Consider the following 14,230-nt stretch of genomic DNA (forward strand, 5'->3'; position numbering starts at 1 on the left):
GACATGTGAATTTATACAATTAAAAATGTAAAGTGTGTAGTTCTGGTTGAGTAAGAATAGATGAGGTAAGTACGTATTGATTTAATTCGTGATATTTTGAAAAAATATATGAAGTATATAAACGTTCAAACAGTTGATCAGAATTATACGATCAACACATTTTGTTATGTAAACTGTATGGACTATCTTTTCTCAAGGTTTTTTTATGTGAAAAATGAAAACAAAATATTTATAAACGATCACACTATATTTAGAAACAATAAATGATAACAAAAATAAATACATTTTTCTAAACTGTGCGAGCTATCAAAATAGTTCGCAAGTAATACAAACAAAAGGAAGCTAAAGAAATTAACAATCTTCCGCAAAGTTGGCCAAAATATCGTTCAGTTTGGACAGTATTTCATCCCAGATCTGGTTCAAGCCGCCATCGACTTCTCCACCTTTAGTTAACTGATAGATGTAATATTGTTTACCAGAGTCCAATGCATTTTTGCATCGCAACAACACATCGGCTTGTCTAAAATATAATCAAATGGATATTTCTTATTTAATAATAAACTGTTATACTGTACCTTCTATCACAGACAAATTCTAACTTGGTATTTGCCAACTTAACCATCACTTGGTCCTGGGATAATATATCTTTAGAGTACTTCTCATTTGGAATCTACAAAAATAATATTCATGATTATTAAAGTTTGTTGTTTATACGAGATAATTCTACCTCTTCCATCAATAATTTATTGGTTTTAAATAATAATACTGAAAGGGGGGAAATTAGACTAGTTTCACGAACAACTGTAATCCTTCGAATGTTTGATCTGGTTTCATTTATGTATAATAAATAATTCGTAGGATAATTTGTACGTTTAAAATTTACACTATCTGAGGTAATAGTTGCTTTATGATTGTTCCTAAAATGAATAATTTCATTAAATATCGACAGAACTCGTTCAATTACTTCGTTCCTTACCTAGTTAATAAAATATTAGTTTTTTTCATACGACCTTTCACCACGTCGAAATTTCTGTGCTGAAGAACAGTTCCGACACCAGAAAGTAAAACGCCTTTTACCAATTCATTGTTATCGGAATTATCATCAGCTATCGCCAAACTATTGTACAATCCTTTCCGCAAATAATCGAAATGTAGTTGGCGTAGTTCTAAAACAAATACATTTGTATCAATTTTATCCAACATCAATGATTATATATATATATATATTACTTTCTATAGTAAATAATTTATATTCAACTAAATTATTTAAATTGCAAAATCGTTTTGCCAAGTACTGGTCTCCATCTTCCATATATTCCAACCACTTTTCAAATATTGCTAACATGGCCCAATGATCGCTAGTCTTCGAGAATTCACGCTTACATTTGTTGACACTAGTTTTGTCAACCATACCAGTCGTGAATAACTCTGATTCGGCTGAGTATAAGGTGACTACATCCACAATTGGAGTTACGCATTTGAAGATAACAGAATTGACCAACGCCTTCCCAAGATTAGGTTCCAATTGAAAGTCGCTCAAAACTCTACCGAGCGGCGTAAGGCATTCGTTATCATCGAGCAACTCCAACTCCTTCAGTTCATCAACAGCTTTAAGCACAGCGGATTCTTCTGGAGGACTGAGCAGTTCGCTCAAGAACTCAGTAGCAATCATGTTGTTGCTGAAGACTTTTCCATCCAGCACAATTTTGGTGAGCGAGGTGCGCAGGATTTCTGGCAATGAATAGTCGATGAACTCATTATATTTCGATTTAGGATATAAATGGAAACTTTCGCCCGGTTTCACTCGACCGGCGCGTCCCTTCCGTTGCGCCATGCTCGCCTTTGATATCCAATGATTATCAATGCAAGCAATTCCTGGAAATAGTTGATAGAGTAAATATATTTAAACTTATTGTCTTAATACCTTTCTCGACATCGAATCGCTTCTCCTTCTGTATGCCAGTGTCAATTACGTAAACCACATCGTCGACTGTGACTGAGGTCTCCGCTATATTTGTTGCTAAAATCACCTTTCGAACACCAGGAGGTGATTTGGAAAAGATCAACCTTTGTTCCGAATCCTGGAGACGCGAATGCAAACACAGGACCATCATATCCTGTGAGTTCTGCGGCAACAATTTGCGCACTTTCGAAATGTCGTCCCAACCAGGAAGGAAGCACAGAATCGCTCCTTCGTCGCGTTTCGTGTGTATAAAATTAATTAATTTAACGACATCCTCGTGCACAACTGTAGGATGATTCCCTTCGCACATCTTCATAGTCTTCTCCATGTTTTTCGTCTTATCCAGGAAATTCACCTTCACTGGATGTGTAAAACCGGGTACGTGTACGATAGAAGCCTCTTTGAAGTAACGCTGAAATACTTCGGCGTCTATCGTTGCGCTCATCACAATCAATTTCAAATCCGGATTAATTTCCAGTGCCCTTTTCAGCAAGTTCATCAATAGATCAGTATTGACGTCCCTTTCGTGCGCTTCATCTAATATTATGTGACTGCAATCGGATAATCTCGGATCCGACTGCAATCGTCTTAATAAAATACCAGTAGTGCAATATAAAATATGACCAGTTTGCCTATTAAAATTCGATTTCAGTCGTACTTGGTAACCAACTGTCGAACCAACCTGAAACAATTAATTTAATTCAAATATTTAATAGATTGATTTGAAATATTTGTATATACAGTTTCTTCACGTTCGTTCGCGACTCGCTCTGCTAATGAAATAGCCGCAATCCTTCTGGGCTGCGTAACAACGATTCTACAATCCTTATCCTCGGAAGCCTCTTGCGCCCATCCCTGCAGCACATACTGAGGTACTCTGGTGCTCTTACCGCAACCAGGCTCACCTTTAACTATCACAACTTGATTATTTCTTATAGAGTCTATAATTATATCTCTGAAAACAATAATACATATTCAGTTTTAGAAATAATTTAGAAGATTAATACTTACTTATAATCTCCTATAGGCAATTTTACAGGTTCTTTGGCCATGTAATGAGACATGCCTCTGTACATCTGCCTTGACCTTCCCCTCTGTGGCCAATTCACCTCAACACTACCATTATCACATGTATTGTTATTTACATCATCTTCTAAAGTGGTCTTTAACAATGGCACCAATTCATTGTTATAACATTGCACAATGTAATTCATATCATTAATGATATTTGGTTTAATTTTTAGTGGTTCCAAACTTTGCTTAAGTTTCTTCTCTGTTTCTCTACTCACCAGCTTTGGTTGTTTATCATTAGTGATATGATCATATTTATTCAAATATTTCAGAGCTAATAAAGATGCCTTTGTAGATGCCTCCTGCTTTGTAGAACCACTACTAACAAAATACAGGTTCTCAGGCCACTTTAAATGATAGGTGCATTCCCAAGAAGAAGGTGCATAATTTCCATTGTTTTTGAATGTATAAGAAGGATTTACTATAAAAGATTTATCTTTCATCTCCTGAGCAACAACCTGATATACATTATTTAATATAGCTTTGGAGAAAGGGAACATCTTATGCAGCTCAATTAATTCTGTAGGTTTTAAATCTTCGTAATTCAACTGCTGTGGTACCTCAGAAGTTTGAGATGGCATTTCAACAACAGCTTTTTTCTTACGACCTCTCTTCTTTTCATTATTAGTAATTCTATGTATTGCCTCTATTGTTTGTATCGTACTATCTGATGAATAATACCTTTGTTGGTATAAATTTGAATGCCTCATGACAATGTCATTCAAACTTAACAAATTTGCATACAAGCCATTCTGATCTAAAACATTTCGTGGAGTCATAAGCGCCAAATTCTGGTGGATTCTGCTGTTCTCTATCTTCTTGTAATTCATCTTTAACTTTGTAGGCTCCAATTGGATTTGCGAACAGTTCTTCTTAGTATTAACAATGGAACAGCGTGCTGGATACACGAGTTTGAACAAAGCTCTATCCAAGGATGGCATGTTTTTGCTACGCGCAAAAAACGTATTTCGTAGCATTTTGATTTTTTTCTCTTAGCTTCAAATGTTTTTTCGTCACGGTTAAATATTATTCGCACGATTACTTTTAGAGGTTATGTTAGGAATGATTATACGGCCACACAGGCAACCCAATTAACGTTCAGTTTTCTTTATTCAACCCGTCGAGCTAGAAACCTTGGTTTCCGTGGTTTTCTTTATTTTTGTTCTTGCAAAATTCAACAGTTGCAAATATTATTAACAACCTTTGATCCATCGCTGCGAAATGTTGAGTCCAAATTATTTCCTCTAGATCCGGCATTTTTCTTATTTTTTCCGAAAGCATCCCTCCTGCTAATGCTTGTAATCTTGTCCATGTATCAGCTCTCAACCTGAAATTAAAATATAATATTCATTAAACTATTATAATCAATAACTCAGGTAAAAAGAACTAAATTCTTAATAAACGTGGACACCTTTAACTTGATCACAAGCAAAATCTTTCAAATTAAAAGCATATAAATTATGATTAATAGTAAACATAAATTTATAAATACTAGATAATTTGAATAGAGTACTTACATGCAGCATTGATAAAGGGGAGCCAAAATATCGATATGGTGAATATTAGGATTGCCCAGTCCTTTGCCATTATCGATCCACACTACGCGATCATCCAGGGTCTCATAATGATGCCTATCACCATTTTGTATAAGGAAATCAAATATTGCAGTATCCACTAAATCATACAATCTCTTTTTGGAGATTTTACCATTTAAACTCCTACAAAATTAAATAATGGAAATTGCATGTGTAAATTATTTAAAATGTTAAACTTACTTGCAATAATCATCTTTGATTTCCCATAAAGCTTTTTTATTGTTTTTATAGGTCCTCTGCCAAGGGGATCTGTTGTTCTTTAAATTAACATCTAAATTTAATATCACAGTTCCAACTAAATTCCCACTTAGATCAGCACAAATAGGATCTTCCTTTTTACAATAGAAGCATTTACCATAAATGCATGTTAAATTTTTCTTTATAAACTTTGTTTGGAGCAACTGTTCTGTAGCTACTGGGACAATTTCAGTATTAAGATTGATTTGCCTCTGCACAGATATTGGTACAAAAGGTTTGTTCAGCACTGCTGATAAATAAAAAGCCAATATCTCAGAGACATGTCGATCCTTTCCAGCATACACTGGTCCTTGTATTACCTTCTCTTTAAAATACCATTTTGGTTTGAAAATAACTGTTGCTCCACCCTAAAATTAGAATGATTTAATCAAAAGAACATTTATTATAAAAAATAATTACCTCTAATGTCAACAACAACTTGAGTTGTGTTCCCCGTTTGTCTAAATCAGCCTTGATGATTCTCCCAGCTTGCAATGCGTGCAATGCATCACCTAGATATGTATTTGCTATCTTGAAAAGTCCCTGCTTTGAAACAGCTGCATTCACATCCTGCCAAACTGATTTCATATCTCTTTCACTTCTCTTTAAACTTTTTACAAACGTTTCAGTAATGTTATCATAATACTCTGGCTTGATGTGGTAGTATTTGGGTAGATTGTAAAGTTTCATTAATATCTTTGCTTCATACCCAGATATTTGATGAGCTCTCCCAGCTTCATTTTCACTACTTAAGACATTTATAAAATAAGAAAGTGTCATCAAGAATATTATAATGAATATAGCCAGAGCCCCAAGCACTTTTCGTTTCTTAAACATTTTGGCATCTTGATTTAATAACTTAACAAAATTGAGTTGTTGAGGTTAAGATACAAATAGGTTACATTAAATTTAACTGAACTAACTACTAAGCCATATGCTTAAAATGAAGAAATATATAGGTAAGAAATTATACTTTAACAGGGGCGGCTCGTTCATGGATCCTTAGGGGTTGTCCCACCTATACATATTTAAATTTTTGTAATGGTTGATTTAGATATTGGTGCAAATCTAACTGATTTGATGTACTCTGGCATTTATAATGGTAGTAAAAAACATCAGGAAGATTTAAGTCATGTATTGAAAAGATCTTGGGATGCTGGATTGAGCAAAATCATAATCACTGGTGGAAATGTGGAGGAAAGCAATAAAGCAGTTGAAGTTGCTAAAAGTGATGGTAATAAATCTATTTTATGTATAGAGTATATTTATTTATTTATATATTTTCAGAGAGATTATTCTGTACTGTGGGTTGTCACCCAACAAGATGTATGGAGTTTGAATCTAATCCAGACACTTATTTGAATGAACTGAAAACTATAGCTGAAGGAAATCATAAAGTTGTGGCAATTGGTGAATGTGGATTGGACTATGATAGAATACAGTTCTGTCCCAAAGATATTCAAAAAAAGTTGTATTAACATTGTAGCATATTTCCATTTTATGAGAATAATTCTTTACAGGTACTTTGAGCTACAGTTGAAGCTCAGCAAGGATTTGAAATTACCTCTATTTCTGCACTGTAGAAATGCTGCAAATGATCTGTATGAAATATTAAGTAAACATCAATTAAATGGAGGAGTTGTTCATTCTTTTGATGGAACTTTTGAAGAGGCTCAAAAATTTATTGATTTGGGCTATTACATTGGTTTAAATGGATGGTATGTGAGTAAGTAATTGTAATATGATTTATTTTTAATGATTATATTGCAGTTCCTTGAAAACTAAGGAGAATTTGGAGACAGTAGAACAATTGCCAATTAACAAAATCATGATTGAAACTGATTGCCCTTGGTGCGAGATCAGACCTAGTCATGCTGGATATCAGCTCATTCCAAAAGATTCTCAAATGGTTAGCGTTAAGAAAGAAAAGTGGAGAGAGGACGCTATGGTTAAAAGTAGAAATGAGCCCGCAAATATAACGTAAGAAATGATTTTTCATTTTTGAACAATAATTGTAATAATTTCTATTCTAGTCAAGTGCTCAATGTTATTGCAGCTGTGAAGAAGGTTGATAGCCAAGAATTGGCTGATCAAATTTTAGAAAACACCAATAAATTATTTTTTAAATAAACTCAAGTTGTAAGACTTTTTCTATTAATAAAAAACTTACTTCGTATTTCCGTTTCATTGTATTCTATTTGTACTTATCTTCCTAGTATTTAAATTTATCACAAAAAATCCAGACTATTCACTTTATAAATAAATTGTTACCAAGGAATGATTAGTATAGCAACAATCTTACTTATTACAATCAATGTGAACCTTAAACACAAAGGTTATTCATGCGAAATAAAGAGGCAAGCATTTTGAAAACACCTTTTTTTTTATTTTCATTAAATAAAATAATAACAAACTTAAATACCATCTTTGCAAATGCATTATGAATTGGAAAATTATAATATTGTTTTTTTTATATGGAATATAAACATCTGGAATGATTAACAAATCCTCTCACATGCAGTTCAACTGATGTAAGAACATTAACTTTCCTCAACATCTATACAATAAAAGAAAGTAGAAAAACTGTATATTAATAGTCACATAGCTGGGGGAAGGGGAATCAATTAAAAAATATATTAATATAAAATAATGATAGAATTAAATAAACCTAATAAGTGCGAGCGAATCATTTAATGGCAGTCATGATTTTTTGGTAGACCCACTGGTAATATTCCTGCATTTTCTCCACACTGTAAATGAAGTTATCATGAAGGACTTTCTGCATTCTCTCTGGAGCCATTTTACCGCTACAATACATAAAAGATATAAAAAAAGTCCAATTATAAAGAAAATTAACTTACACAAATACATCCTTGAGCAAATAAGCTTTGACGTTTTCATAATGGTCACATACTACTTTGAAAGCATTGTTTGCAGTTGAAACAACCTGGTCAATAGAACCTGGACAATATTTGTCAATCTGCAAATGTTAAAATTTATATAAAATAACTGTACAATGAATTATATATAATTCTTACTTGTGCTAATAAGGTTGGTATGCGAGCCTTAAAATTCTCAACTTGATTTAAATAGAATTTGTTGAAAAGGATTAGCAGGTCACGACCCAACTCTATGTATGGTGTTGTAAATTCAACAGTAGCTTCAGTTACACCTGGGAATTGCTCTTCAATATGACGATGCATCCAAACAGTACACTCCTTTGCCCTGAATAGCACCATATTTGTGCAATCAGCCACTCCAGTCTTATTCAGAGCTTTACCAATTGCTGTTTCTGAAATTTACATACATAATCCAATTGATTCCAATAGGAGCCATTTTCCACTTACTTTCCCAACTTCCTTGCTGTTTCAGATCCAGAGTAACAGCAATGCATAAAAGGATTGTGAGCACCACAGAACTCTTCCTCAGGAAGCTGGTTGAGTCCTTCTTCTTGTTCACCATTTTTTTGCTGATTTTCTGCAAAGATTCAGGCATTTAAATTAGGAAATTGTAAAGGCAATAAAAGACAGTTAGTTATTAAAAAAATTAAAGACATAAATGTCAGAGCACTATGCGCTCTTTTGTTTCGACGAGAATTTACTACACAAATATAGCAATATTGGAAAACATAGCCTTACCGATTTTGCCATATTTCGATTCGTTTTACAAATAAAATCGTCAACGAAAAATATTGTCTGTAGTATTCAGGACACCACTTTTGCTGATCCACAAATTAATAGTGAAACGTTGCCGTATGTTTCCTGTATAAAGATCGATAAAGTAGGAGTATGCGCGCGCTATTGGAGCTCGTTGGAATATTTTCAAACATTAACGACATTTTAAGAAAAACATAATACAGTATCAAAAATACAATGTTGTTATTTGACCCCATGATAATAAATAGATAAGGGTAGCTAACTAAACATTCAGGATATAAACATTTGGTCAAGGTTCATTTAATACATATCATAATGGCATCAACGGAAACAGCTGTGAATTGTGCATTCTAAGTTGCCTATATTTATAATTTGTAGCTCATCATATCAAGCGGATTTCCGCAATCTAATAAGAATTGTAAAATTCTCAACGAAGCAGATATTCATAATATTAATTTCAATTATAACCAATGCAATAACATTAAATAAATTTTCAAATGTATAAGCTAATAAAATTAACAATAATTAATAATAAAAAATTCTTACCTGTACGTATTCATCTGCTTTCAATAATCCAGCATCTTTGCGTTTCTTGGTTAGCATTTCTTCGTTCTCAGCAGAGAAAGAAACCATCGCGTTCTTAAGGCTCTTGAGATCGACGTTCTTAGAGAACGGCTTCCAATTCGTATCTACATAATAAATATATAAGTAATACAGTTTTTCATTAATTTGTAATGTAAAATCTACCGATATGTTCTAGTAATGAAGCGCTGGCTACCAAATTCTTAGAATAAAGTTTGCTCCAAGAATTTAAGCTAGTTTGGTCACGCTCCATTAAAGCAACTAAAATTTCGCACAATTGATTCGAATAAGATTGATTCTCGGTGGTCGTTCCTAATTTCTTGAGGATCGGTTCAACCAAAGTATGATATTTATCGCCTTTGACGCTCAATAAGAGAAGATCGTTCAATTTAGATGCAGATTCATTGAGTTCCTTAACTAATTCACTTGGCACATTCTTCTTTGATCCGTGGATTACATCCAGTATATTTAAATATTGATCCTTTTGCAACGAGCTTCCTTCGACCGGACGGTTTATCAAATTTATCAAGTATTTTGTAACATATTTTGAATAGTTCTTCATTTCCATAAGTGGATACATGACTTCATGGAATACTAATAAATTTAAAAAAAAAAACATTATATTAATGTTTACAAGGGACTAAATAAAATCACCTTTAAGTCCAACACTGAAGTCTTTAAGACCAGCTTGACCAAGAGCCCACAAGATGGACAAACCAATATTCTGTCTGTTCTGGTATGAGTTTTTAAGTGTATTGTATGCATTCAATTTGTTTAAAAGCATTTTAGGATCCTTTGTTGCAATATATTGTAGAAAAAATTTGTGACCCAATACTGGTGCATCCTTGTTCATTTCTGTTGCCATTGTGGTTAAACTAATATCAAAAAATAGATTTACATTGCTTGGATTACTTTCATTCACAGCCTTTTCAATTATAGATCTCAGTGCATTTGGCATCTGTTGAATAAAATGAAAATATAATTAGAAAATACTCATAAAGTGAAAGTACAACAATATAGAAAGTTTGTGCAATTATAATATTATTTTTTTAAATTAAAAATATTTATGATAATTAATAATGTCTTACCACTGACAAGGGATAAAGTTCCATTTTATTGCTAAATGTAGGATCATGATTATCCATAGGCACTACTCGTTTGTTCAAAAATTGAGCCATCTCTTTCAACCAGACAATTGGTGTATCTGGGAAGAGAGCTTTGTTATTTTCAAATACATCTCTAAATTCATCAGCATTTAACTAAAATTAGAACAAATATATTAGAATTGTTGAAGGCATTGACATATTGCAACAAACTTACAGCACTTAAAGCACCCTCTATAGACTTAGCAGGCTTTGGTTTTGGGGGTTGCTGAGGTTTATTATCAGGCTTCTTCTTCTTTGCAGCACCATTCTCCACTGGTTTTTGTTTCGGTGCCTGAGGCTTCTGGTTCTCCTTATTGCTTTTTCCTTGACCATACAGTTTATTCAATTTGGACATGGGTACTAGGGATAGATATATAATTAATATTTTGTGTTATTAGACATGATCTTAATGTACTTACAGACTTCTTCCACTTTAATATCTTTCATCATCTGCCTATTGTTACTCTCCTTATTGGATTTGTTGCTATTGCTGCCATTATTCTTATTGGATTTGTCCTTCTTCTTACCAACAACTTCCCACTGTCCAGACATTATTGCTGATTTTCCTTCTTTTAATTCAAAATCGAATCAGAATTGGAGTAACTTCTATTATTGGATTAATACTAAGTAATACTCAGATGACACGCTTACAAATTGTCAAACAACAGAGGAGCCAAGTCACCAAAAACCTACTGTTTCATCCAATCGCGTTCTGGTTATTCTACCTTCACTTTTTGTTTGTCTGCGTTGGCAATACATCATTAGCCAATAGGAAACCTCCAACGAGAGAACTTTCTTTAAATTGTTTTTATTTTTAATTTTACCGTAGCCAATCATCCAGTAAACCCATTCAATTATTTCCTTTCAAAACAATTCTTTTACAATTTTTAGGCTGCTTATAAAAGTGTCTTCTAAGAAGATTATTTTAATTTAAATTAGTTATTTGAAACTTATCTTCGAAAACTTTAAGTACGGTAATTGAAAAGTAGGTTGTAACAAAATTTATATTGACATAAATAATTCATGTCAACTTGATCATTTAAACTTGCATAACTTTTAAATGATTCACTGCTGAAACCATTCACAAGAATTTCGTTGGTTGCTGAGGATCAAACCAACGACCTTTCCTATCAATTTTTGTGATACAGGCAAAATTGATACTTATTTTGTAATTTGTATTAGCTGTTTAACAAGTTGTATAATTACAGGTTACATTGCTTACAGTTTTTCTATCTAATGATAGTACTAATACCATGAGACTAGATTTTAACTTAGAATAATTTTGTTGACGTAAAAATTTAAATCAAACAATACTTGACGTTTTAGCTTCCCAGACAATAACAAAAATGCGGATTTGGATACCTTTCTAAATTATTATATTCAATTAACATAATTGCTGAAGTTTTTTCGAAACTGTCAATAAATAATAACTAAATTTATAAGCAACTGATTTTATGTAGTGGGACAATGAAAGAAGCAAAATATATTAATTATAATAGTTTTTTATTGAAAAGTCATATTAGAATTTCTTGAAGCTCTTCTTGGAACCAGCTCCCTTGGTCACTTTGAGTACGTTAAACCTAACAGTTTTGGACAGTGGCCTGCACTCACCAATTGTGACAACATCACCGTTTTCAACATCCCTACAAAGAAATAAACTCATTAATATTGATACTACATTATATAACATGTATTATTCAATGTTAATAACAATGTATATTACCTGAAGCAAGGGGAGAGATGCACGGACATGTTGCGATGTCTCTTTTCGAAACGGTTGTACTTCTTGACGTAATGAAGGTAATCACGCCTGATAACAATGGTACGTTGCATCTTCATTTTTTGGACGACACCGGTTAAGATGCGACCACGGATGGAAACGTTGCCGGTGAATGGGCATTTCTTGTCAATGTAGGTTCCATCAATAGCCTAAACAGAAGTAAATTAAATTTAGAAACAAGGATTAATTGGATATTCAACATTTAATGTTAGCAAACAATTGAATGACTGAACTGTTATTAATACTATATATCAGTGATTCTCAAAATGGATGTTGCAGAAAAAATGATGATATGAGACAGTATGTTTTTTACATAAACCCATTCTTTGGTGGGTCCCCTTTAAATTGTTAAGTAAGAAAAGGGGTCCCAGACCAAAGTTTGAGAAACACTGCTATATATGATTAAATATATACAAATACTAAACTGATTTTATTTAAAGATATAAAAATAAATATACAACAAATACTAGAGATTTTATGAAGAAAATATACATAAGCATGCTAATATCTACAAGCAAAAAGCTAAACCATAACCTTTTTCCTGTATTAGATGACTTAATATTTTATCACACAAATTCCAGAGCACCTGCAAAGATCCCAGCACCAAATACTACAGAAATGCGTACATACCTCCTTTGGGGTTTTGAAACCTAACCCAACATTACGGTGATGCCTCAGGGCCCTCTTCTTGGCAAGGGTCTTACTATTTAAGAATACAGTGCTTTGCTTTTGGAAAGCCCTCTCGGTCTGGACGAAGAAAAAAAAAGACAATTAGTAAAACAATTGGAGACTAACCTCCCTGGGTGTTTTGAAGCCAAGACCGACTTCTCGGTGATAGCGAAGAGACTTGCGTCGCTTGCAGGGCAAACTTTTCTTGCGGTTCAAAAACACCGTTGGTTGGCGTTGGAATGATCTCTCATTCTGCAAAATGACACAATATTCGTTTAGATTTACAAATCCTTAGTTTTTCACATATTCGAACCAACAAAATATAGAAACTCTGTAAATGGTGAACGTTGAATTTGTGTGGAACACGTGCAAAAGTTGTCACGGCACCATCACTTGCTGTTTAGATGTAAACAACGGCTTTTAAACGTTGTAAAATTGTCGAATATCAATCTGTACGTTGCCTCTAAAGATTCTACGTTGATCTTGTGTATTAATTTGCTATATTTTCGCAAAAAACGGATAAAAACACTTCGTTATTTATTTTACTTACTTGATCAGCCATCTTGACAATGTGGAAAGGAAAACGTAAAAGAGAAAACTACTAAAGAGTGAGAGCGGACAAGGATGTACTGATCGCAAAGCATAGTGGGAAATTTCAAGCGGGACATTCAAAGAGAACGCCCTCTCTTTGCAATTTAAAAGCGTAATTTTAATAAATATTAATTTTATTTCATTTATAACTAAATATTTTGTGGAACAGTATTGGAATGTACTTGCAATTATTTAAAATAATACAAATTTAGAAATTTGGAATTTATTGTTTCATTGGTTGCCTATACTAAATAATATGGTTCAATGACAACAGAGAAAATTAAAATCTTTAAAATATATGTATTACTTGAGGGTATAATAAACAATTAGAATAAAAGTACATTAATCTCAATTATTTAATTTAAAACATCTTAATTTCATACATTTGTTCATACATAAATTACATAAAGTTACACCTATTAGGAAATACATGTAAATATTGGTCCAGGATGCTGATAAAGAAGGGGAGAGGTTTTAGAGGGTAAACAGCCCATGATACATAGTACAACGTGGTACAACGATTCCACCCGAGTTGAGGGGTGGAAATATGCTTCTTTATAAAAAGGAATTTAGCTATTTTTATTAAATGGAAATATTCATTAATTATTTTAAATCATCAATTATTAATTATTTTAATATTATCTAATCAAAAACAAAATAAGAATGCAATATATTATGTTAAATGAATATGAAAATATATATAACACTACAGTTAAATAAAAATATAATGATTATTAGAGCGGGAAGACGGGGAAGACCTACAGTCATTTGTACAGGGTGGGCGAACTTCAATTGAATGATGTAAAATACATATAACTTTTGTAATTGTATTTTTTTTAGATGAAAGTATAGTTTATTAGATTTTTTTTGATATAGGTGTGGAAAATAATATTATTTAAATGACCTTCATTTTCTTGTTAACAAGTAATGACTGTATTTCT

General features: G+C 32.7%; 5 protein-coding genes across 6 annotated transcripts; 1 reads left to right on the top strand and 4 right to left on the bottom strand.

The window, feature by feature from the left end:
• Positions 1-228: 228 nt before the first annotated feature.
• On the bottom strand, positions 229-4,023 carry LOC108564408 (ATP-dependent RNA helicase DHX36-like). The gene is made up of 8 exons (XM_017923449.1): positions 2,975-4,023; positions 2,705-2,918; positions 1,925-2,645; positions 1,231-1,875; positions 977-1,166; positions 728-917; positions 576-670; positions 229-520 (listed from the first exon to the last, which is right to left on the bottom strand). The coding sequence occupies exons 1-8, from the start codon at positions 4,009-4,011 to the stop codon at positions 352-354; spliced, it is 3,261 nt and encodes a 1,086-aa protein (XP_017778938.1). The 5' UTR covers positions 4,012-4,023; the 3' UTR covers positions 229-351.
• Positions 4,024-4,136: 113 nt separating this feature from the next.
• LOC108564409 (glycosaminoglycan xylosylkinase homolog) lies at positions 4,137-5,712 on the bottom strand. The gene is made up of 4 exons (XM_017923450.1): positions 5,287-5,712; positions 4,810-5,234; positions 4,552-4,752; positions 4,137-4,361 (listed from the first exon to the last, which is right to left on the bottom strand). Exons 1-4 carry the CDS (start codon positions 5,701-5,703, stop codon positions 4,160-4,162), a joined length of 1,245 nt encoding a protein of 414 aa, XP_017778939.1. The 5' UTR covers positions 5,704-5,712; the 3' UTR covers positions 4,137-4,159.
• A 22-nt stretch (positions 5,713-5,734) lies between these two features.
• LOC108564410 (putative deoxyribonuclease TATDN1) lies at positions 5,735-6,996 on the top strand. The gene is made up of 6 exons (XM_017923451.1): positions 5,735-5,825; positions 5,921-6,100; positions 6,154-6,334; positions 6,387-6,584; positions 6,637-6,846; positions 6,900-6,996. Exons 1-6 carry the CDS (start codon positions 5,801-5,803, stop codon positions 6,994-6,996), a joined length of 891 nt encoding a protein of 296 aa, XP_017778940.1. The 5' UTR covers positions 5,735-5,800.
• A 441-nt stretch (positions 6,997-7,437) lies between these two features.
• LOC108564414 (transmembrane protein 214) lies at positions 7,438-10,949 on the bottom strand. Its single transcript, XM_017923459.1, has 10 exons — positions 10,669-10,949; positions 10,425-10,609; positions 10,193-10,363; positions 9,759-10,062; positions 9,270-9,698; positions 9,069-9,211; positions 8,214-8,343; positions 7,905-8,158; positions 7,728-7,846; positions 7,438-7,673 (listed from the first exon to the last, which is right to left on the bottom strand). The coding sequence occupies exons 1-10, from the start codon at positions 10,799-10,801 to the stop codon at positions 7,553-7,555; spliced, it is 1,989 nt and encodes a 662-aa protein (XP_017778948.1). The 5' UTR covers positions 10,802-10,949; the 3' UTR covers positions 7,438-7,552.
• A 786-nt stretch (positions 10,950-11,735) lies between these two features.
• On the bottom strand, positions 11,736-13,325 carry LOC108564402 (40S ribosomal protein S11). 2 transcript variants are annotated; one of them, XM_017923436.1, is made up of 4 exons: positions 13,249-13,325; positions 12,825-12,950; positions 11,973-12,178; positions 11,736-11,892 (listed from the first exon to the last, which is right to left on the bottom strand). In XM_017923436.1, exons 1-4 carry the CDS (start codon positions 13,258-13,260, stop codon positions 11,769-11,771), a joined length of 468 nt encoding a protein of 155 aa, XP_017778925.1. In that variant the 5' UTR covers positions 13,261-13,325; the 3' UTR covers positions 11,736-11,768. The 2 variants fall into 2 exon arrangements, with proteins under 2 accessions (XP_017778925.1, XP_017778926.1); XM_017923437.1 differs by lacking the exon at positions 12,825-12,950 and adding an exon at positions 12,660-12,776 and having other exon boundaries at positions 13,249-13,318.
• Between the last annotated feature and the right edge of the window lie 905 nt (positions 13,326-14,230).

The sequence above is a fragment of the Nicrophorus vespilloides genome, unplaced genomic scaffold, assembly GCF_001412225.1.
Source record: "Nicrophorus vespilloides isolate i.1.1-1 unplaced genomic scaffold, Nicve_v1.0, whole genome shotgun sequence".
Lineage (NCBI taxonomy): Eukaryota > Metazoa > Arthropoda > Insecta > Coleoptera > Silphidae > Nicrophorus > Nicrophorus vespilloides.

Coding starts and splice junctions, on each gene's coding strand:
- LOC108564410 (XM_017923451.1), top strand. CDS start 5,801: ATGCTTAAAATGAAGAAATATATAG. Junction 6,101..6,153: donor TGAAGTTGCTAAAAGTGATG/GTAATAAATCTA, acceptor ATATATTTTCAG/AGAGATTATTCTGTACTGTG. Junction 6,585..6,636: donor TACATTGGTTTAAATGGATG/GTATGTGAGTAA, acceptor ATTATATTGCAG/TTCCTTGAAAACTAAGGAGA.
- LOC108564408 (XM_017923449.1), bottom strand. CDS start 4,011: ATGCTACGAAATACGTTTTTTGCGCGTAGCAAAAACATGCCATCCTTG. Junction 1,167..1,230: donor TAAATTATTTACTATAGAAA/GTAATATATATA, acceptor TATTTGTTTTAG/AACTACGCCAACTACATTTC. Junction 671..727: donor ATAAATTATTGATGGAAGAG/GTAGAATTATCT, acceptor TTATTTTTGTAG/ATTCCAAATGAGAAGTACTC.
- LOC108564402 (XM_017923436.1), bottom strand. Junction 12,179..12,824: donor GCTTCAAAACACCCAGGGAG/GTTAGTCTCCAA, acceptor ACTTCTGTTTAG/GCTATTGATGGAACCTACAT. Junction 11,893..11,972: donor CATCTCTCCCCTTGCTTCAG/GTAATATACATT, acceptor ATTTCTTTGTAG/GGATGTTGAAAACGGTGATG.
- LOC108564409 (XM_017923450.1), bottom strand. CDS start 5,703: ATGTTTAAGAAACGAAAAGTGCTTGGGGCTCTGGCTATATTCATTATA. Junction 5,235..5,286: donor AGTTGTTGTTGACATTAGAG/GTAATTATTTTT, acceptor TTCTAATTTTAG/GGTGGAGCAACAGTTATTTT. Junction 4,753..4,809: donor ATCAAAGATGATTATTGCAA/GTAAGTTTAACA, acceptor TTAATTTTGTAG/GAGTTTAAATGGTAAAATCT.
- LOC108564414 (XM_017923459.1), bottom strand. CDS start 10,801: ATGTCTGGACAGTGGGAAGTTGTTGGTAAGAAGAAGGACAAATCCAAT. Junction 9,699..9,758: donor CTTCAGTGTTGGACTTAAAG/GTGATTTTATTT, acceptor TAAATTTATTAG/TATTCCATGAAGTCATGTAT. Junction 7,847..7,904: donor TACCAACCTTATTAGCACAA/GTAAGAATTATA, acceptor TAACATTTGCAG/ATTGACAAATATTGTCCAGG.